Raw genomic sequence first — 21,363 nt, 5'->3', positions numbered from 1 at the left:
ATGTAGTACCTAGAATGTTATCAACTAGATAGAGGAAAAAAACCGGTTAAAAGAAAGGGAAAAAAAGGCTAACAAGTACATTTCTTAACCTCTTTATGGCTCTAATTATTTACCTCAAATTAGAGAAGGAAGTAATCTACATACCTGAAGTACAAAGTCAAGTTAACAGCAACTGCAGTGTTGGGGAAGCCCACCACCACGACAACATCCAGGTCCTGAGACACTTTCAGTGAAGTAAACGAAGAGCTCTTGGCTGGCTCCTGTTGCTGCTCATTACACACATCTTCCTGAGGGAGTGCTAAATCCACCTGAGCTACTTGTCTGCCACCCACAATGTCAAAAATGTCTTTGAGCTAAGAGTTAAAGACAATGTCAGTCTTAAGTATGCCCAAACACTTAAAACACAGGACAGGACAGAGTTATAGACCTCATCGTTCCAACCTTGTAGCTATAACGACAGAAGGAGAATGGACATTAAAGAGCCCATCGTGCTGACCAGGCGACTACGCGACAGTCTCTTCAACAACGCCCACTCAGCCTCCACTCTGTGCCAGCCGCCAAGACATCACGAACACTTTCCACTAGTGCTCTCCCACGGCGCTGTTCAAGAGAAACAGCACGAGGCGCGTTTGCCACGGTACATTTTCTAGCGGCCTTACTGAAAAAGTACAAAGAAACCAGTGACCCTAATTTTAATACATTATTTAACCCAGGATATCCAAAATATTATCTCTACATGTAATTAATATAAACATTGATACATTTTACGTATTTCTTCAAAATTGTTCAAATTGAGTTATTTTATACTTATAGCACATCTCAATTGGGACAATTTTCATTGCAATTATTTGGTCTGTATTTAGACTGAAAAAATTTATATTTAAGAACTTGGAACAGCCAAGTCGTTCCAAACATACTTTAAAGTTCTCCAATAAATGAATCAAGTATCAGACGTTCAAGTAATTAAATACAACTAAGAATTCAGTTTCTCAGTCACACTAGCCAGTTTCAAGCGTTCAACAGCCACATATGCCTACTGCCTACCATGTCGGACAGCGCAGTTCTGTAACCTGGCAACAAAAACGAAGTTAATCCAATATTCTGTAACATTTTTTATAATACAATAACCTGTATTTTTACAAAAGAAATGTTAATACAGACTGTGATATATATAAAATACTACTATTTGGTCACCGCCATGGTGGGTCAGTGGTAAAGAATCAGCCTGCAACGCAGGAGACATGTGTTTGATGCCTGGGTTAGGAAGATCCCCTGGAGGAGGAAATGGCAACCCACTCCAGTATTCTTGCCTGGAGAATCCCATGGACAGAGGAACCTAGCAGGCTACAGTCCACAGGGTCACAAAGAGTTGGACATGACTGAGCAAGCATGCACACAAATGATATATGTAAAATAGAAAAGAAAATGAAATAAAAGTCCCCAAAACACTACTGTAAGGGTTGTTCTTCAAATAATCTTCAATATAATTCTGCTGGTGACCTATGAATCTAAGGACAAAACAAATCTGTGACAGTTTCCAAAAACAAACGTAAAAAAACAGTTATGCAAACAATATGATTTCCTAATATGACAGAAGCATTAGAGGCAGTAAAAGAGATAAGATTATACTCATACACAAAAATGTGTGTATTACATTATAAGCAGTCATCTAAATCCCTCCTGGAACAAGCACAAAACAGATATTTAATAAATAATATTTTAAATAAATGGGTAATACAGAATATACCCAATTTAAAAATATAGATAAGCTGGATGATTATGACTATGAAAAAATGTATATTTATAAACTGAAAAATATATGAATGGAATATAGAGCAATGCAGTTGAGTATCTAAAGTTCATGAACAGTTTTTTCTCTGAAAGTTTTACTGAAAAATTAACCATTCCACCTATAGCCCAGTCCCTAAACCTATGAGCCTAAAAAGGCTCATTTTCCTAGGTATTCTCCTCCCCCCGACATCAACATCTTTACCAAAAAGGATACAGATCCAGCCTAAACTACTCAAAACAAAGAGAATTCCTCTGCAAAGCTGCGTGTCAATAATCCCGTCCACTGCCTGCGCAGGTAAGGGCAACGTGTAACAGCTGAGTACCCTAATTTCAGCATCTCTTTCAGGAAACATAACATGCAGGACAACACATTTGTTGATGAACAAGAATGATGTGTTGTTGTGAAACGACAGAATCCTCAAAGGTAACAAGGAAAAACCTATAAAACAAAAGGATATCACATCAAACTCACTGGTCACAATGTTACAACTGGTACATTTGGTGCTGTTGCCGTAACACAAACAGATGAAACAAGAAAGAATCGGCATTTATCTTAGTCCAACTCTAGACAATTACTGATCAAACTCAGCTGAGCAAGTGGTCGCTGGAAGGTAGGTGAGGGAATGAGCGAAGATGACCTACACTCTCTCTGTGCCTTCTGTCTCCGGCCAGAGTGTGATTTAAAAACCCACAGGATGATTAAAAAAGGTTCCTACCCACGAGGCCCCATAAGAACCATCACAGACTCTTTGTTTAAAAGGAAGAAACATAAGCAGGGTGGCAAGAACGCTACTGCCTTAAAAATAAATGCCTGAGTGCTTTGATTTCTGCTCCCTGAAGCCCTCCAGATAGGATGTAGCAAACAGCTCTGTGACCAGCCTAGATCAGCAGATTAACCAAGAGAAATATAACGTCAGCCACAAAAATAATTTAAAATTTTCCAGTAACTGCACTGAAAAAAGAAACAGGTAAAACTAATTTCATTACATTATTTACCTCATCTTCAGTACATCAACATGTAACTAATACAAAACTATTAATGAGCTATTTTACTTTTTTAGTACCAAGTTTTCAAATCTGGAATGTACTTGACATTTAAAGGACATATTAATTCATATTAACCACATTAACAGCTTAACAGCCTCATGTAGCTAGTGCCTACTATACTAGACAGGGCAAATACCCCTCCCTGATTTTACCTCTATAAGAACTGTTCCTGAAATACATACAATTACATAGTTATGCAGATTCAAACATGCTGAAAGACTACCTGCAAATACTTACTGATATTTTGATCTTCAACAAGCTTCTGCAATGTCTTCTCACTATAGCTATACAAAACGGTTGCATCACATCTTCCATCTTCCAAATTAAATTCATAGATGAGCAGTTCATAATTTTCAGTAAGAGCAACCAGTCTGGGCTTGTTGTTTGGTGTCCCACTGTGATGAGAATCCTCCCATACAAACCTAAGGAAAAAGTTTAGACTATTATTATATTCTACATCCACAATAATACTTACCCACAACGGTGAGGGTAAAATGGCGGAAAGAGTAGAGAACTTCTTGGTTCACCTAATCACATTCATTCTATATACAACCTAAGGGGATGTAAACTGCTCTAGATTTCAGCCCCTTTTCCCTTTCTCCTTCCCCTTCCTCACTTCTTTCCCGTCAACATCCTTCAGGGCAACACAAGAATACAGGAATGGGTGGTGAAGAGGGGGCAAAGAGCAAGAAATGGTGACTGCTCTTATTCCATTTCATCCTGAGGACTGATGATATGCTTAAAGTAACTGTCATGATCAAGGATAAGTTTCAATAACCAAATGTCTATTATTTATAGAAGATGGTCTTCACAATAAACAAAAAATATGTTCTGCTAACATAGACGCTTTCAATCACATTTTTAAAAAGTGATTATTGCATTTATAGACTTTGAAGACTTTAAAGAGGCATATCACAGAAGAGCTCTGTCCAACAGAACTCTCCATGAGACCGAAGTGTTCTAAGAATCTGCAAGGTCCAATACAGTAGCCAACTGCCACATGGCTACTCAGCACTTGAAACATGCTCAGTGAGTGCAACCGAGGAACTAAATTTTCAATTTTAAGTCACATGTGGCTAATGGCTACCATATGGGACGGTGCAGTTACAAAATATATACCGCAGTATACATACCAACATGGCTAACAAGGATGGAAAGAGACTATTAATGCAAGCTTCAAATTAAATAGTTACATTTAAAAATAAGAGCCCAGATTTCGAAAACAATGCAGATGAAGCTACCATGCTGAGTTTCTTTTTTTTAAAAAAAGCTTTTTTCCAAAGTAATAAGTTATGTCAGAGAAAAAATACTGACATTTTGTACTTTTGTCTTTATACCTAGAATGTTTCATAAACAGCCAATACATGACTGTTTACACTGAAATCTGAAAATGTCTAATTAAAATATATTTAAAAGCAAAATACTGTGAAACAAGTAACATCATTAGCACACGGGACCATACTGCCACGTGCAAAGACAGACTTTTCAGTGAACAGAATACAGAATGCACAATGATTCAACAATATATGCAAAAACCGTGTATATCGGTAGTCTACCAACATGCGATATTGGCAGAAAAAAGAAAGTCGCTCAGTCGTGTCCGACTCTCCGGCACTGCAGGCAGCTTCTTTACAAACTGAGCTATCAGGGAAGCGCCATTGGTAGAAAAGCAGGAAGCAAATTCTGAACCCTATAAATCTGTCCTTATTTTTACCCGATGAATTATTCGAATTAAAATTAAATTGTTAGAAAAAAAGCTAAAACGTTGTCCTCCATGCTCTGCCTCCCACTAGTTTCACGCAACAGCTTCCATAAGCCGCCCCCCCACCCCGTTACTTCAGGTCAGTTCTCCTTATCTTCTGTTGGGATCTCTGACTCATTCCTCTCTTTACAGGACTGTGTTCACGGATACTTAACAATGTTGAATCAACTAACTTGAGGAGGAGAGAGAATCCTTTTCCTAGGAAGCTGCTGCTGCTGCTGCTAAGTCGCTTCAGTCGTGTCCGACTCTGTGCGGCCCCATAGACGGCAGCCCACCAGGCTCCACCGTCCCTGGGATTCTCCAGGCAAGAACACTGAAGTGGGTTGCCATTCCCTTCTCCAATGCATGAAAGTGAAAAGTGAAAGTGAAGTCGCTCAGTCGTGTCTGACCCTCAGCGACCCCATGGACTGCAGCCTTCCAGGCTCCTCCATCCATGGGATTTTCCAGGCAAGAGTACTGGAGTGGGGTGCCATTGCCTTCTCCTAGAAGCTAGAGACCAGGAATAAAGATACCAAACGAACCTCTACTGTGAGGCACTGTTGTAAGACCTGGAGATTCCAAGACTCTGTGGCTACTAAAGTCGTAAAGAAACATTTCTAAAACGTTTTATTAAAGAGTCCAAAGCCTCGGATGGCACTCTCAAACTTAACGATATAAAATGTAAGAGTTACAGATGATTGAAATTGTTTCTTTTCTGTCTTACCGACCAAAAAGCCTCACGTGTATTAAGAACTGTCTTACTACACCTTTTAGGCACTACTCCTAGGTAACGTGCAGCGCGCATAAGCATTTCTTAGGAAATACATTAATGAGTAGAAAATGCAGGCTCTATCCTTCAAAAGAGAGCGGGGAGAGGAAGCCCCAAAGTGAAGGAAACAGCTATCTGTATCGCGCATTAGAATAACAGGACAATGGAAATGAGACGATGCCCCCCGGCTGGCTTCTTCAACAGATTTAACTGAAGAAATGGGCGTGGGGGTACAGCACGGTGACGAGAAATCAAACTATGTCGAACGAATAAAAAGCTCAGCGCCCAAACAGGGACTCCTACAGCTCCCCGCGTGCGGTCTCCACCCAGCGGGAACGGAAGAGGGGAACTCGACCACCATGCGGCTCTGAGGGGGGCCGGGCCCGCCCTGGGCGGGCGCCCCGCCGTCACTCCGCCGTCACTCCGCTCCCGCCGCCCCCAGGCCAGCAGAGGCGCGCTCCCTCACCGCCCGGCCCGGCCGCAGCTCTTACTGCCGAAAACAGCCTTCCAGGAGGCAGTCGCCCCCGCCTCGGCCGCCCGGCGCCAAGGAGAGCACGCGGAGGCTGCCTGAGGCCGTCAGACTGCCCAGGGCCGCCTGCTCTCCGTGCAGCTGCGCCCGGGGCCCCAGCCGCCCTGCGGCCTCGGCGGAGACCGGCACCAACAAGACGGGCAGCACCCGCTCCTCCGCAGCCATCCTAGCCCGCCGCCCCTTCCGGCCCGCGTGCCGCGTCCTGCGCCTGCGCACTGCGCCCAGCCCGCTCTCCGCCTCTCGATCCCGGCCGCGTCGTGCGCCTGCGCGGTGCGCCGACCCGCTCCCCGCCTCGTGACCCCGCCTCCCGCCGCGTCGTGCGCCTGCGCGGTGCGCCGACCCGCCTCGTGACCCCCGGCGCCGCCCACGCCGGCGATACCAAGTCTTCGTTTCGGGGCGAGAAAGTTAGGGGTTTTAGTTAGCGGCCGAAGACGGACGTGGCAACTGTTTCCAATGTCCCGTCACCCTCTGCTCTCTCACCCCTGCTGCCAGCCCCTGCCTCTCTATCCACCTCTTCAGCTCAGTTCAGTCGCTCAGTCGTGTCCGACTCTGCGACCGCATGAACTGCAGCACGAAAGGCCTCGCTGTCCATCTCCAACTCCCGGAATTTACCCAAAATCGTGTCCATCGAGTCAGTGATGCCATCCAACCATCTCATCCTCTGTCGTCCCCTTCTCCTGCCCTCAATCTTTCCCAGCATCAGGGTCTTTTCAAATGAGTCAGCTCTTTGCATCAGGTGGCCGAAGTATTGGAGTTTCCGCTTCAGCTTCAGTCCTTCCAATGAATATTCAGGACTGATCTCCTTTAGGCTGGACTGGTTGGATCTCCTTGCAGTCCAAGGGACTCTCAAGATTGTCTTCTCCAACACCACAGTTCAAAAGCATCAATTCTTCGTTGCTCAGCTTTCTTTATAGTCCAACTCTCACATCCATACATGACTGCTGGGTAAAACATAGCTTTGACTAGTTGGACCTTTCTCAGCAAGGTAATGTCTATGCTTTATAATATGCTCTCTAGGTTAGTCATAACTTTTCTTCCAAGAAGCAAGAGTGTTTTATGGCTGCGCTCACCATCTGCAGTAATTTTGGAGCCTCCCAAAATAAAGTCTGTCACTGTTTCCACCATTTCCCCATCTGTTTGCCATGAAGTGATGGGGCCAAGTGCCATCTTAGTTTTCTGAAAGTTGAGTTTCAAGCCAACTTTTTCACTCTCCTCTTTCACTTTCATCAAGAGGCTCTTTAGTTCTTCACTTTCTGCCGTAAGGGTGGTGTCATCTGCATGTCTGAGGTTATTGAGATTTCTCCCAGCAATCTTGATTCCAGCTTGTGCTTCATCCAGCCTAGCTTTTCTCATGATGTACTCTACATATAAGTTAAATAAGCAGGGTAACAATATACATCCTTCATGTACCCCTTTCCTGATTTGGAACCAGTCTGTTGTTCCATGTCCAGTTCTAACTTGCTTCCTGACCTCCATGCAAGTTTCTCAAGAGGCAGGTCAGGTGGTCTGGTATTTCCCTCTCTTTCAGAATTCTCCATAGTTTATTTTGATGCACACAGTCAAAGGCTTTGGCATAGTCGATAAAGCACAAATAGATGTTTTTCTGGAACTCTCTTGCTTTTTCTGTGATCCAACGGATGTTGGCAATTTGATCTCTGGTTCCTCTGCCTTTTCTAAAACCAGCTTGAACATCTGGATGTTTACGGGTCAGGTACTGTTGAAGCCTGGCTTGGAGAATTTTGAACATTCCTTTACTAGCGTGTGAGATGAGTGCAATTGTGCGGTAGTTTGAGCATTCTTTGGCATTGCCTTTCTTTGGGATTGAAATGAAAACTGACCTTTTCCAGTCCTGTGGCCACTGCTGAGTTTTCCAAATTTGCTGCCATATTGAGTGCAGTGCTTTCACAACATTATCTTTTAGGATTTGAAATAGCTCAACTGGAATTCCATCGCCTCCACTAGCTTTGTTTGTAGAGATGCTTCCTAAGGCTCACTTGCCTTTGGATTCTAGGATGTCTGGCTCTAGGTTGGTGATCACGCCATGGGTGATGGGTCATGAAGATCTGTTTTTGTATAGTTCTTCTGTGTATTCTTGCCACCTCTTCTTAATATCTTCTGCTTCTGTTAGGTCCATGCCATTTTTGTCCTTTATTGTGCCCATCTTTGCATGAAATGTTCCTTTGGTATTTCTGATTTTCTTAAAGAGATCTCTAGACTTTCCCATTTTATTGTTTTCCTCTTTTTCTTTGCATTGCTCTCTGAGGAAGGCTTTCTTAGCTCTCCTTGCTCTTCTTTGGAATGCTGCATTCAAATGGGTATATCTTTCCTTTTCTCCTTTGCCTTTCACCTCTCTTCTTTCCACAGCTATTTGTAAGACCTCCTCAGACAACCATTTTGCCTTTTTGCTTTTCTTTTCTTTGGGGATGGTCTTGATCGCTGCCTCCTGTACAATGTCATGAACCTCCCTCTGTAGTTCATCAGACACTCTATCAGATCTAATCCCTTGAATCTATTTGTCACTTCCACTGTATAATCATAAGGGATTTGATTTAGGTTATACCTGAATGGTCTAGTGGTTTTCCCTACTTTTTTCAATTTCAATCTGAATTTGGCAATAACGAGCCCATGATCTGAGCCACAGTCAGCTCTTGGTCTTGTTTTTGCTAACTGTATAGAGCGTCTCCATTTTTGGCTGCAAAGAATATAATCAGTCTGATTTTGGTGTTGACCATCTGGTGATGTCCATGTGTAGAGTCTTCTCTTGTGTTGTTGGAAGAGGGTGTTTGCTATGACCAGTGAATTATCTTGGCAGAACTATTAGCCTTTGCCCTACTTCCTTCTGTACTCCAAGGCCAAATTTGCCTGTTACTCCAGGTATTTCTTGACTCCCTACTTTTGCATTCCAGTCCCCTATAATGAAAATGACATCTTTTTTGGATGTTGGTTCTAGAAGGTTTTGTATGTCTTCATAGAGCCATTCAACTTCAGCTTCTTCAGCGTTACTGGTCAGGGCATAGACTTGGATTACTGTGACAGTGAATGGTTTGCCTCTGAAACAAACATTCTGTCATTTTTGAGATTGCATCCAAATACTGCATTTCAGACTCGTTTGTTGACTATGATGGCTACTCCATTTCTTCTAAGTGATTCCTGCCCATAGTAGTAGATATAATGGTCATTTGAGTTAAATTCACCCATTCCAGTCCATTTTAGTTTGCTGATTCCTAGAATGTCGAGGTTCACTCTTGCCATCTCCTGTTTGACCACTTCCAATTTGTCTTGATTCATGGACCTAACATTCCAGGTTCCAACGCAATATTTCTCTTTACAGCATTGGACTTTACTTCCATCTCTAGTTACATCCGCAACTGGGTGTTGTTTTTCTTTGGCTCCGCCTCATTTTTTTCTGGAGTTATTTCTCCACTGATCTCCAGTAGCATATTGGGCACCTACCAACCTGGGGAATTCATCTTTAAGTGTCCTATCTTTTTGCCTTTTCATACTGTTTGTGGGGTTCTCAAGTCAGGAATACTGAAGTGGTTTGCCATTTCCTTCTCCACTGCTTATTGGGCTGCTGCTTCTGCTTACAGGCCCTGGGTTGGGCTAGTGTGACTGGACCAATCCATCGTAGTAGAGCTGAGTTGATGCTGATGTCAAATAATACCATCATATTAATAATAGGCTGGGGAGAGGGTGGAAGTGGCAGAGCTCCTGTTTCCTACTTCTCTTTCCTTTAAGAACTATGTGACGCAAGATCACAGCAGCGGGGGCAAGAAGAGGTGGGGAGTAGGCATTTTGGAAAAGTCTCCTTAAGGGTACCAGTGCCTTTCTTAACACCTTCTCCTCCACAGTCTGTGGGGTCACACAACTATCGAAGGCTGACTCCTGTTTGTGCTTTGATTCCCATCCTCATCCTGTTGTAGGAATTTGTAAACGCTTTCTCTCCACCGTGGCTACCCTTCCCCCACACCTTTATAGGAGTGCTTTCATGATAACATGTGTGCTTTCATTATTTTATAGATATATATATATATATCACTTTAAAAATAGTCTTTTAACCTACACTGAGTTCTACCTACTGTCAAAATTTCTCTGCTTCCCTTCCAGAAGATTCCAAAATGACTCTTTCTGTAGTCAACCCCTCTCTCCTTCCCTCAACCTTTCTATTCAGGCCAACATCTCCACCTCAACTGTCCCTTAAGGTCAACGAGCAGAAATGCCAAAACCAACCATTACTTCTCTCTCTCTTCATTCCACACTCCCCCCTTGAAATACTTTCTTATCCAGCTTTGGTATCCCCCTGGTTTTCTCCCTGTCCTTTCCCACAGATAACACCTCCTCAGTCCCCTAGGCTGGCTTTTCTTCCTATACCATCTTTCCCCTTCTCCTAACTTGTAATACCTCTGTGTGATGATAGCTCCCACTTTGGTGTCTTTATCCCTGACCTTTTCCTTCAACTCCGGACTGCTCTTTACCTACTTGATACATCTACTTGGATTTCTAACAGGACTCATTGAATGTCTGAAATATGGATGATTGCTCCCCACATGCGCTTTCCTGCTTTCCCCGCATTATTCTAGGGCACCCCCATCCACTCCGCCAGAGAGGTATCCTGGATTCTTCACCGCTGCCCTTATGCGGCCCATCAGCAATGTCTGTCAACTCTTATTTCCAAAACCTTTCAAACCTCTTCTCTTTCTGTCCCCACAGCTCTTTAATTCTTGCTCCAACTTTGGCGGGGGGGGGACAAAACTTCTGAACCTTTTTCCCCTCTGCTTTCTATCCTGCTCCCCTAGCAATCAGCAGTCAAGAACGATCGTCTCAAAACAAAAGTGACAAAATCAAAGTCACTTCCCTGTTCAAAATTCTGACTTCCTAGCACAGTGGAGAATCCAGATTTTGTAAAAAAGGGTCACAGATGTATACCCTGCCTACTGCTCTCATACCTCACCGCCCCCACCCCTTATCTGTACACTTCACCACATTTGCCTTCTTTCTTTTCTGCAAGGTGAAGGTGAAGGCGAAGTCGCTCAGTCGTGTCCAACTCTTTGCGACCCCGTGGACAGTAACCTACTAGGCTTCTCCGTCCATGGGATTCTCCAGGCAAGAATGCTGGAGTAGATTGCCATTTCCTTCTCCAGGGGATCTTCCCCACCCAGGGATTGAACCCGGGTCTCCTGCATTGAAGGCAGACGCTTTAACCTCTGAGCCACCAGCGAAGCCAACCAAATTCCTCACTTTAGGGGCTTTGTGCTCACTGTTGCCTCTGCCTGGAATACTCGTCTTTGATTCCAGCCTAACCCCCGCCTCTGATTGACAGTTTCCATTTCACTCCAGTCACTCAGCCTCCAGTTGCGTCTCCCCCATAGTGTTTATTACTGCTTGGCACCTTCTGTCAGCCCCTGTCCAGCCAGAATGTGAGCTTCAGAAGAGCAAGGACTTTTCTTTGGTCATTGCTGTTTCTCAACCACCTAAAATGATGCCTGGTTCAAAAAAGGGGCTCTAGTGTTTGTTGGTGAGCAAATGACCCTGTTTGTCAAAGTAGACCAAACATTTTACATCTCAAGGGAGATATTTATATCCAACCCTCTTAGCTCAGCTAGGGCTACTTATAAAAAATGGCAACACTAGAACAGTTTTCAAAGTCAATCTATTGTTCAACACAACAAGGACTTGTCCCTTACATTAAGGACACTTGGGAAGCTTCACACAAAAGAAAGTGACTTTGATTATATCTCTTGACTTACAAACAAGTTGCAGCACTACATTCTGGTATGTTTTTAATTAGACCTCGTTTTGCTCTGCCTTTTTAGGCACATAGTTCAGTTTTTTGAAGCATGAGAAAAGGTTTCCAAGGTTTGCCAATATATCAAGGTGTACAATTGTCTTCAGACTCTCTGGATCCTTGTGGGCAAAAACCTATACACAGCTAGTGTCTGATCACTAAACTTTCCCCATATATAGGCATTCTGGAACAACCTGATCAGTAGATCAAAGCAAACCTACAAAAAGAGGGATCAACTCCAAACAACTTCCCTTTAAAGCATTGTATGATGTGGTTAGTATCTCTGTCCAGCAGATGCAAAGTTCTGAGCAAAGATGAGCCACACGTTCTTTGTGCGTTTACCTCTTGTTTACATTTGAGTTGTCCCTCAAATGCTTTTTGAATGAATAGTTCATCTTCTCAAACTAATTCTTACTCTCAAATATCTTGGTGTGATAAATAATCAAAGTTCCTAGGGAAAAAATGGAAATTTTGGCTGAAGAAACAGGCCATACAACCCTAACTTGGAGCAGACTGGTTACTCAGTAAGTACCCACATCTAGAAATACTTCAAAAAGCAAATTATCCTCCATACTCTTGGTTTAAACATAGTAGAGAAGTGATAGAGCCTAGTTGGGCTTCAACCCGGGGCTATGATCTTATTTCCATGGTCACATACTCCATCCCAGCCTCCAGCTTCTGTACCAATCGTCTGTCCACGTGGTGACAGAACAGGGGAAGAAGGTTGCTGGGGACGGCCAGGGGTTCTGCCAGAGAGGCTGCAGGCATCTGAGCAATCTCCCAGGCAGTGAGAACCACCATGTCTGTCCTGGAGGGCAGAGAAGAAACACATCGGCATCTTAGTGTTTATGCGGGAAAGAGACTCAGGGCCCAGGTTTCTTGTTATCTTCTACCACCACTTACCACCCTCTGCACCTAACAGCAATTAAATAGGACGTTTGCCTGTCTGGTGTGTGCCAGGCAATGCTTAGTGCTTCACGCGTCTTCTGCCTTGCCTAACCTTCAGGTCTCTAACTGGCTAGTACTGTCACCCTTCGATCCCCAGTTTATAGAGGAGGAGCGGGCTAAAGAAAGTGAAACGATGTGCCCCAGTGCTATGCTGATGGTAAGTGACAGAAGCAGAATTCACACCTAGGTCTGTTATACTCTAAGGCTTGTTTCTATTCTTGCCTGGAAAATCCCATGGACGGAGGAGCCTGGTGGGCTACAGTCCACGGGGTCACAAAGAGTCGAACACGACTGAGCGACTTCACTATATATTGCCTCCCATGAGGGACAGCACTCTAGGCACTATAGAAAAAAAAAAAGGCAAAACAGCTACAACTCTGCTAGTTGCCTCTTCTCTGTCCACCCTCCTCCCTGGTGCTTGATTAAACCACTCAGGAAGCAGCTACTCTGGTTTAGCCTACATATCCCAGGGGATTCCCAGGTGGCTCTAGCAGTAAAGAACCTGCCTTCCAATGCAGGAGATGCAGGTTCGATCCCTGGGTTGGGATGATCCCCTGGAGGAGGGCACAACAACCCACTCCAGCAGTCTCGCCTAGAGAATCTCATGGATAGAGGAGTCTGGCAGGATACAGTCCACAGGGTCACAAAGAGTTGGACACGACTGAAGCAACTTAGCACACATCCCAGTGGTACTGCAATAGTATTTACAAGGTTTTTATGATCTTACCAAGCTGAATGGTCACTGCTGGGCTCCTTGAGGGAAGAATTCAGAGACACCAGCTGCTCCCCATGACTTAGCAGTGCATAGAGCAAAGATATGCCAAACTGCAAGTGATAAATTGTCAAAGTGTCCAGGGTGAAAATGAGTTTACCAGAGGCATCCAGTGCTTGCCTGGCTCTGTCGTTTCCCAACTAAAAGGGCAAGTTCACAGGTACAGATGGAGTCCAACACCTATAGACCCATCAAGTTTACCCTGGCTGGCCAAGAAACTCTGAGCTCTTTCCAAGGAAATCACTGCTCTGAATTGTCCAAAAGATTCCTCTGGGGAGCTGATGATGAAATACACAGTTGTGGTCTCTACCCTGAGGAGTCAGAGACTGTAGGTTGGGAAAGGACCCAGGAATCTGACGCGGGTAGGATGTGGAGCCCATTTTAAGAGGCACTGCATGAGGTAAAGGTCTTCCGAAGGGATTCGCAGGATAAGGCACCAGAATGTTAGAAGGTGCGAGCTCCTTCACGTATAGATCTCTCCTCGTGTTTATTATGCACCTGATATGAGTATAGGGTTCCATTTATATGACTGGTAAACACACAGGTGGTGTAGTTCCGAATATTCTTTGTAGTAAAAGGATTCACTATCAAAAATGTTTGGTGACTTCTGACCTAGAGGCACCATCATCATCTGGAGCTTGTTAAAAAAGCAACCCCACCCTGGGTCCATGCCAGCTGGCACCTGGAGCCTCCCGTGGAGAGGCCAGAGCCTCCCACATGTGTTACCTGATTCTGAAGCGCCACAGTGACTGGCCGCTCAGAGGAGCCAGGTGGTGGCCGCATGAGTCCCTGAAGTCCTTGGAGGAGTTCCCAGAAGGTCAAGTGCCTGATACATTTGCTTAGAGGTTGAAATAACATTTGCAGGGCCTGCAGGAAGATCAGTAAGGGCCTCTCTGACTCCTTGACAACTTCACCTCCAGTCTTTTTCTTGCCAACCTGCTTCTAGCCCCTTCTGGTCAGCTCAGACCTACCAGGCCTATCTCCACTCGAGTGTCTTCATCCCTAGCAGCGGCCCTTCGACACCCACTTGTCCTGCCTGCCTTACCTAAGCGAAGGAGCTTGGGGCTTGGCACTATCGGGGTGCCCATCTTCTCTAACTGCCAGAGCATACACACACCTGTGTAACCACGTGCCCGCGGGTTTTCCTTCCTTCACTGTGCCTGAAGATCAAAGACCATCAGCTGCTCCTGTGGCGGTCTCTATGACCCCTTCCCCTGAGGGGGGCAGAGTCAGTCCCCCTCACCACCTGAAACCTTCTCTGGCTCCTCTGAGGGTGAGGAGTGGAAGGAGGAGAAGGGATAAGCATTGCTAACCCATCCACAAAACCATCCTCTCCTCCACTCCATGCCACACTACCTGATCGGCCACATCCCTCTTGACCAGGAAGGGCAGGTGGCGGGTGATGGCCAGCAGCAAGCTGACAGCTCGATCTCGGGGCAGGAAGGGGAGGAGCCGGGCCACCAGGGCTTTCCCCTTCCCCACGGACAGCGCCTGCAGGAAGCCGTCATCCGCCGCCCTGCAGGGACACAGGCAAACACAGGGCTCGGCTAGAGCAGAGGGCCAGGGTGAGAAGGGAGGGGCCGAAGCTAAGCCACTGTCTCCTCCTGGGATGGGGTGTGACCGTCCCACACTCACTCCAAATTATTCTGCCCCTGGGCCTTTAAGGCCTGGAAAAGCTTCTCAACCTGGCTGCTCCGCTGCTCTGAGTCGTGGGGCTGGGCCTCCTGCTGGCCATCCTCTATCTCCAGCAACTGAAGGAACATCTGGGAGTGTGAGGGTGGGGGGGGGGGAGAGGGAGAAGGGGCCAGTGTGAGCATATCCTGTTCTTAGGGGAGGCAAGGAACTCACTGCTAAGGCTGAGGTCTCACCTTCTCAATCCGGTACAGCACCCACAGCCTCTGACTGCTTGCAGCTGCTGTCTCCTAGAGAAAGAGCCCCTGGCTGTCAACAGCAGCAGCCCTTGCCTAGGCAGGCCAGGACGTGAGCTGGAAAGACTAAATCGCAAAGCCTGATCACTTCTCTTTCTCTTAGCTCACAATCTGAACTCAAGCATGACAGTGCTCACGACCTTTCTCCAAAACACAGGGAGAGAAAAAGGCTGCAGGAAGATAAACTCCTACCTGCTCTTGAGTTCCGTGGGGCACAGCATCAATAGCTCGGCGAGGGGTAAAACACGTCGATACAGCTACCTGGCCCAGGGAACCCTCAATTCGAACCACTGTGCGGAAGGAGTCAGACAGGCGCATGCCCCTCTGCTTTCCACCTGGGTCCAGCCAGATGTCCACCCCAACCCAGCAGGTCAGCCCCGGGCCTACCTGATTCATAAGCCTCCGCCTTCTGAATGTAAGGTGTGACCAGCTTGAGAGACTCAAACCTGCTTCTTCGCCCAAGCAGCTCTTCATCTGCCTGCTTCTTCTCTAGTTTCTGATAATATTCCTGAGAGTTCATGGATTAGTCAAATGTATAGTCGTTGTTTCGGAGAAGGCAGTGGCACCCCACTCCAGTGCTCTTGCCTGGAGAATCCCATGGACGGAGGAGCCTGGTGGGCTGCAGTCCATGGGGTCGCTAATAGTCGGACACGACTGAGCGACTTCACTTACACTTTTCACTTTCATGCATTGGAGAAGGAAATGGCAACCCACTCCAGTGTTCTTGCCTGGAGGATCCCAGGGACGGGGGAGCCTGGTGGGCTGCCATCTATGGGGTCACACAGAGTCGAACACGACTGAAGCGACTTAGCAGCAGCAGCAGCAGACTCGTCGGTTAAACGTAAGAGTTAGGGTTCTCCAGTGCGACCTCTTAGTACACCCTTGTCTACGGCATTCATTCCAGAAGTGCTCCTGGGATGTAAGGCTCTTCTAGAGCCACAATAAAACATCTTCAGCACCCTAAGCCCCATGCCACCTGATCTGGGGCCCCTATCCTAAGGACTTGAAGAGCTAGGATGGAAAGGTAGAGAAGCAAAGCAGAGAGCCCAGAAGTAAATGTGCCCCAGGGTCTGCAGGCTTCCTTCACTCCTTATTCTAAGTTATACGCGGTCACCCCATCCTCCCCCTCCCCATTTTAATTTGATGGTCCTACCTGTTCTGTCCCAAATCAGCGTTCTCTGATGGCATGACAGACCACCTCTCTCCACTGAAGGACAGAGAGGACACTGCTGTCAACTGGCCTCTCAGCCAGATCTACTCTTGTGTGGGCTGGCACAGCAGCTCTACTATCTTAAGACTGTGAAATCCAGAGCTAAAATAAAGCCGCTGACTGAGTTAAACAAAGGTTTGAAAAAGCTCCTTCACTGAGAAGCAATGTCTAAAAGTCAAGAGTGTAAGATGCTCACATTCAACTGATTCTGGCGGAAGGTAGAGAGGTTTTGAAGCGTGGTGGGAAGAAAGAAAGAATCTAATGTCAATAGGAAGGAGAGAAAGGTGGGAACCTTGCTAGTGGGCTCAGGCGGTTGAAGAGAAAGTGAAATAAAATTTAGACAATCCAGAAAGTGAAAGTGCTACTTGCTCAGTCATGTCCGACTTTTTGTGACCCCACGGACTGTAGCCCACCAGGCTCCTCTGTCCATAAAATTCTCCAGGCAAGAATACTGGAGTGGGTAGCCATTTACTTCTCCACGGGATCTTCCCAACCCAGGTATCAAACCCGGGTCTCCTGCACTGCAGGCAGATTCTTTACCGTCTGAGCCAAAGGGAAGCCCAGACAACCCAGAATTCATGGACAAAGGGTAGACAGGAAGAAGACAGAAAGGAGTCAAAAAACCCGCCACATTTGTTCAAGAAATTGAATCCCATTACCTATAAAATTCCTTGTGTTTTAGATCTTAAAAAAGGTAAAAGGTAAGTAGACGAATGTTTATAACAAGTCATTTCTAAGAGAAACCAATGTGTACAAAAGATGAGAATGTCATTTTCAAACTGAGTAGGAGAAATTCTTGTCAAAGGATGGAGACAAAAATCTCAGAGTGCTTAGGGAACCACAAATAATCCCCTGCAGCTGAAATTTAGGAGAAAGGGAAGGAGTTTGGATGTCAAGTATAGAAACATGGCCCCATCTTTCACAGTCGTCCCTCCCACGAGAAGGGATGTGGCGGCTGTGAGCTGAAGGAAGGCTCTCAGGGCGATGGAGTCAGGCTGTTTGACTCCAAGGTCAGAGGCCCTGGGACTCACCTGGTAGTAATAGTCATCGAGGCGCGGCTTCTCACTCTGCAGCTGAACCATCTGCACTTTTACCACCCAGTCCTTCTCTTTCTGTGTCATGAGGTCAGCATAGGAGTCTGGCTGCTGAGGCCACTTCTTGGCTGGGGGACTTCAAGCCAGGAGGAGGGCTCTTTAGACCTACACCTCCCCTCCTACCTAAACCCCACCCGCCTACCCCCATCCCCAGAGAACTCCCCAAGGAATAGTGAGCCTGGAGCTGGGTATCAGGGGGAGAGTGGGGGGGCTTTGGGGCAGGTGCCTTGCAGCAAGGGAAAACCCAGCCTGCAGGGGGCTCCACTCAATCCTGCTTCTCCTCTAGGCTTTACCTTCGTGGTCGACCCTGCTGTTGCTGCTGCTTCAAGATCCGCTGGTGCTGAGGGTGGAGCTGGGTCAGATGACTGCGGAGACTTAGAAAGAAACGTGGGCTGGGTGGGAGCAAGCTCTTAGCACCCTCCCCCTTCCTTTTCACCTCTGGGAACCTCAACCAGACAGCTATGGGAGCTGACCTGCTCAGGACCCTCCCCAACGTCAGCCACATGAAGCGTCACTATCCTAGCTCAGCAGAGTTCACACCCCCTCCAAGATGTATGTCCCTGAGATGGGGCTGCAGGAAACCCTGACACAATGGAAACCACTTGGCCTGGCTACCAGGACTTCTGAGTCCTAGGCTCAGCTCTCCTGGGCCAGCTGACTCCAGACAGCGCTGGGCTTGCCTCTCCTCATCTGTGAGGGAAGGGACTGCATGTCCTCTCACACGTCCCTTAGCGAGTTTCTCTAAGTGCTTCTCTGCGGCAGCTGGTAGAAGGGCAGCCATGCCTCCTCAGCTATTACCTCCCGTCTTCTGGAGGTAGCCCAGCCTGGCTGCACCCCAGGGGAGGGGCGCCCTGGTCTAGCACCTGAGCCTCAGGGGCCACGAGGTGGGCGGGCTGCAGAGAAGCGACGGGTCTGGTGCGGGGAGTTGAGGTCCAAAGTGGCGGGCTGCAGAGCCGGCGCTGGGAAGGGAGGGCCGGAACGGAAGGGGAGCCAGGTGGTCCGGGGTCTGCGAGAGGAATTTCAGGGTCTGAGAGAAGCACGTCTCCATCAACAGATCCTGCCTTTGCTGCTGACTGCCTTTCTGCCCTAGGGTCTCACCCGTCTTTGCCTTGAAGAACCTCACCCAACATCTGCCACACTGGGGCCTCGCAAGCCAGTCGTGAGGACACCGGACTGTGGGCCCCCTCCTTGTCTCCAGCAGGTCTGTCACCCCCTCGGGAGTAACTCTTGGCCCCTGACAGTGTGGAAGCCTGCGCTTTTTCCTCCATGCGTGGGTCAACTCCTCTTCTTTTCCCCCCGAGTGTCATCAGACCTTGTCTTCAGCCCTTCTCAGACTCCTCCGAAGCCCTCCTCAGCCTACAGTTCCCTTCTCTCCTCCCTTCTGGGTTTCTGGCAGCCCCTCCACTCCAGGTCATGTGCTCTTTCTAGCATGAGGCTCAGTGCTATTTATGTTCTGTAAGCTGGAATTGCTTGTCTTTTTTCTAGGAAGGCCAGCTGTCCCGGGACCCACTCTGTCCTCTACCAAGCTTCTCTGAGCAACAGGCGTCCCCCCGTCCATACCCTTGCCTCACTTTGCTGCATCCCCAGAGCAAGGTCGAGAGCAGAGTGTAACGTTAAGAAAGGGGACCCTGCAAACACTGCTGCTCAGCACCCTGTCTTTTTCTCGCATCATGGAGACTGGAGACACTCACCTGCCACAGGAAGTGCAAGGAGGCAGGGGGCACCCCCAGAACACCAGGGTCTGTGATTCCAGGGGAGCTGAGAAGACCTTTCTGGAATGGGAGGGAGGAAAACTCAGGCAGGAATGAGTCCCTGTGATAACATCTACCAGTGTTAATGGGGGAGGTGAGCAGCAGGACCAACAATTTCCAACACCCAGGATACAGGCAGCCCGGCCCTCCCTCAATTTCAAAGTCAGTAGGGTCAGGACCCCCTCTCCTTCTGCCTAAAGGAAGCCAGCTGGCATCTGAGGAGTTAAGCTGAAGCAGGGTCTGAGTAACTTCATTTCTGCATGGGAACCCCTTGTGCCTCCCCACATGCTGACGGAATCCAAGGGACTGCAAAGACACAGGGGTCCAAGGTCAAAGACGACTCATTTCATCAGCTGGAATGAAAGTGACTCATTTCAGGAGCAGAGCCAGCATCCCTGGGTGGGTGACGCAGCCCTGCTGGGCCCGCGTTCAAGGTGAGGGCAGCATGAGAAGCTAAGCGGAGACAGACGGAAGGGGGGAAGGGAGGTGAGAGTCTACTGGGGCTCAAGCCTGAAGTAGAGAGTGCTCACCCACCTAGAGAGGGGTGGAGAGAGGAGAGATGCTGCGCAGCAGCCTGTGAGCCGCAGACCGCTCGGGACAGCCCCACACCCTCCTGCCGCGCACCTGGCTGTCGTGGACCGCGCTCTGGACAGCTGGGTCCCCCAGATCGGGCTCCCCCTCCTCCTCCTCCGCTCCCTCCTCCTCCACGTCTGGCGCTGAAGCTGGACCCAGGTCCTCTTCCTCCAGTTGAGAGGCAGACACCAGCTCTTCCTCCAGAGCCAAGGGGCCACGGGGCTTGCCTGAGCCTTGGTTTAAGCGGCAGCCTGTGGAAGAGGTGAAACAGGCTCAGCTGCGAAGCGCCTGGCCGGGGGAGGTCGCTTCTCGTAGCACTTCTGGTCACGAGCCGTCTCCAGCACCATCTTCAAACATTGCCTCTTGCTGTATGAGTTCAGCTCAGCCTCACTACCCCAGGCCGCCCCCAGCCACCCCTGACTGGAGCAAATAGAACCCGGCAGGTGCCAGTCGCCTTCACCTTCCTCAGCCCCTCTTGCATGGCCTCGTTAGTACCACCGCAGGCTTCTCCACCTGCTCATCCCCGACAGCCCTTTCTGTGCCGCTTTAATCAACCAAGTTCCAGCTGCCCTGACTCATGGCAATTTAACCCTCATGTGCCGGAGACTGTACATGCATATGTTCGCGTATTGCTCACAACAACAGTACCAGGCTGGTGTTGGTCATTTTTCTCTGAAGGTGAGGAAAATAGACCCCATAAGCGTGATCTCAGTCACCCTCATGATAAGCAGCAGGTAAAAGGGCTTGGGGATTACTCACAGCAGCTTCGACTCAAACCCATGTCTATCCACTGAACCACATCCCCAAGCCGCTGCACTCCTGGGATTTGTTACCAGATACCACAGACCATTTGGTGATATTACCTTGGAGGCATTTTATCTTTTCGGGCTGGCAGACTTGCTCTGTGGCTGTTTCCTCTGGCGAGAGAGCACTGTTAGCCTCTGGAAGGTAAACCTGGGACAGGGAAGAGACCCAGAGACCCCTGTCCTTAGTAAAGGGTGGTCTAGCATCGAGACAACCAAGGTCTCCCCCCAGCAAAGCTGTCAGAAAAGCTTCCATCCGGATCTCCAAGGAGCAGAATCCCAGGCTCTCAGACGGCCCTAACCCCCTCCACCCCCCTCCGACCTCAGCTCCAGGGAGCCGTCCTGCAGAGGGGCAGAAAGGAGAGGCAGGGCTAGGAGCTGGAGGAGAAGCGCTCCCACAGTCACCGCCAGCCTCAGTCTGCGCACAGGGAGGGGTTCCCAGCCTCCTGGGTGCCAGCACCCACCCCAGCACCGCGGCTGTCCTTTCTGCTCAGCGTGGCCATGGCAGCCTGGGCCAGGCAGGCTCGCCGCCCCAGCTTTAAGATTCCCAGCCGCTGCCCTGCTCCCCCGTTAAAGGGCCAGCATCTCCAACCACTGCATCTTGGTAGAAATGTCAGAGCAC

The 21,363-nt window shown here is 48.1% G+C and overlaps 2 protein-coding genes across 2 annotated transcripts in view; both read right to left on the bottom strand.

The window, feature by feature from the left end:
• SPG11 (SPG11 vesicle trafficking associated, spatacsin) overlaps positions 1-6,042 on the bottom strand; it is a 74,844-nt gene extending 68,802 nt beyond the window's left edge. The window contains exons 1-4 of the mRNA XM_068965609.1: positions 5,840-6,042; positions 3,076-3,260; positions 2,006-2,230; positions 145-346 (exon numbers count right to left, since the gene is read on the bottom strand). Of these exons, the coding sequence (XP_068821710.1) occupies positions 145-346; positions 2,006-2,230; positions 3,076-3,260; positions 5,840-6,042 (815 nt within the window). The remainder of the gene's footprint in view (positions 1-144; positions 347-2,005; positions 2,231-3,075; positions 3,261-5,839) is intronic.
• Positions 6,043-12,292: 6,250 nt separating this feature from the next.
• Positions 12,293-20,719, bottom strand: PATL2 (PAT1 homolog 2). The gene is made up of 14 exons (XM_068965594.1): positions 20,698-20,719; positions 19,990-20,189; positions 19,306-19,386; positions 18,478-18,620; positions 17,908-17,979; positions 17,552-17,690; positions 15,698-15,818; positions 15,503-15,600; positions 15,251-15,304; positions 15,018-15,145; positions 14,739-14,898; positions 14,109-14,249; positions 13,338-13,435; positions 12,293-12,470 (listed from the first exon to the last, which is right to left on the bottom strand). The coding sequence occupies exons 1-14, from the start codon at positions 20,717-20,719 to the stop codon at positions 12,293-12,295; spliced, it is 1,635 nt and encodes a 544-aa protein (XP_068821695.1).
• Between the last annotated feature and the right edge of the window lie 644 nt (positions 20,720-21,363).

The sequence above is a fragment of the Capricornis sumatraensis genome, chromosome 2 (genome assembly GCF_032405125.1).
Source record: "Capricornis sumatraensis isolate serow.1 chromosome 2, serow.2, whole genome shotgun sequence".
In the NCBI taxonomy this organism is placed as follows: domain Eukaryota; kingdom Metazoa; phylum Chordata; class Mammalia; order Artiodactyla; family Bovidae; genus Capricornis; species Capricornis sumatraensis.
The sequence above is the reverse complement of the archived record's forward strand: the minus strand, read 5'-3'. Positions and strand labels throughout refer to the sequence as shown.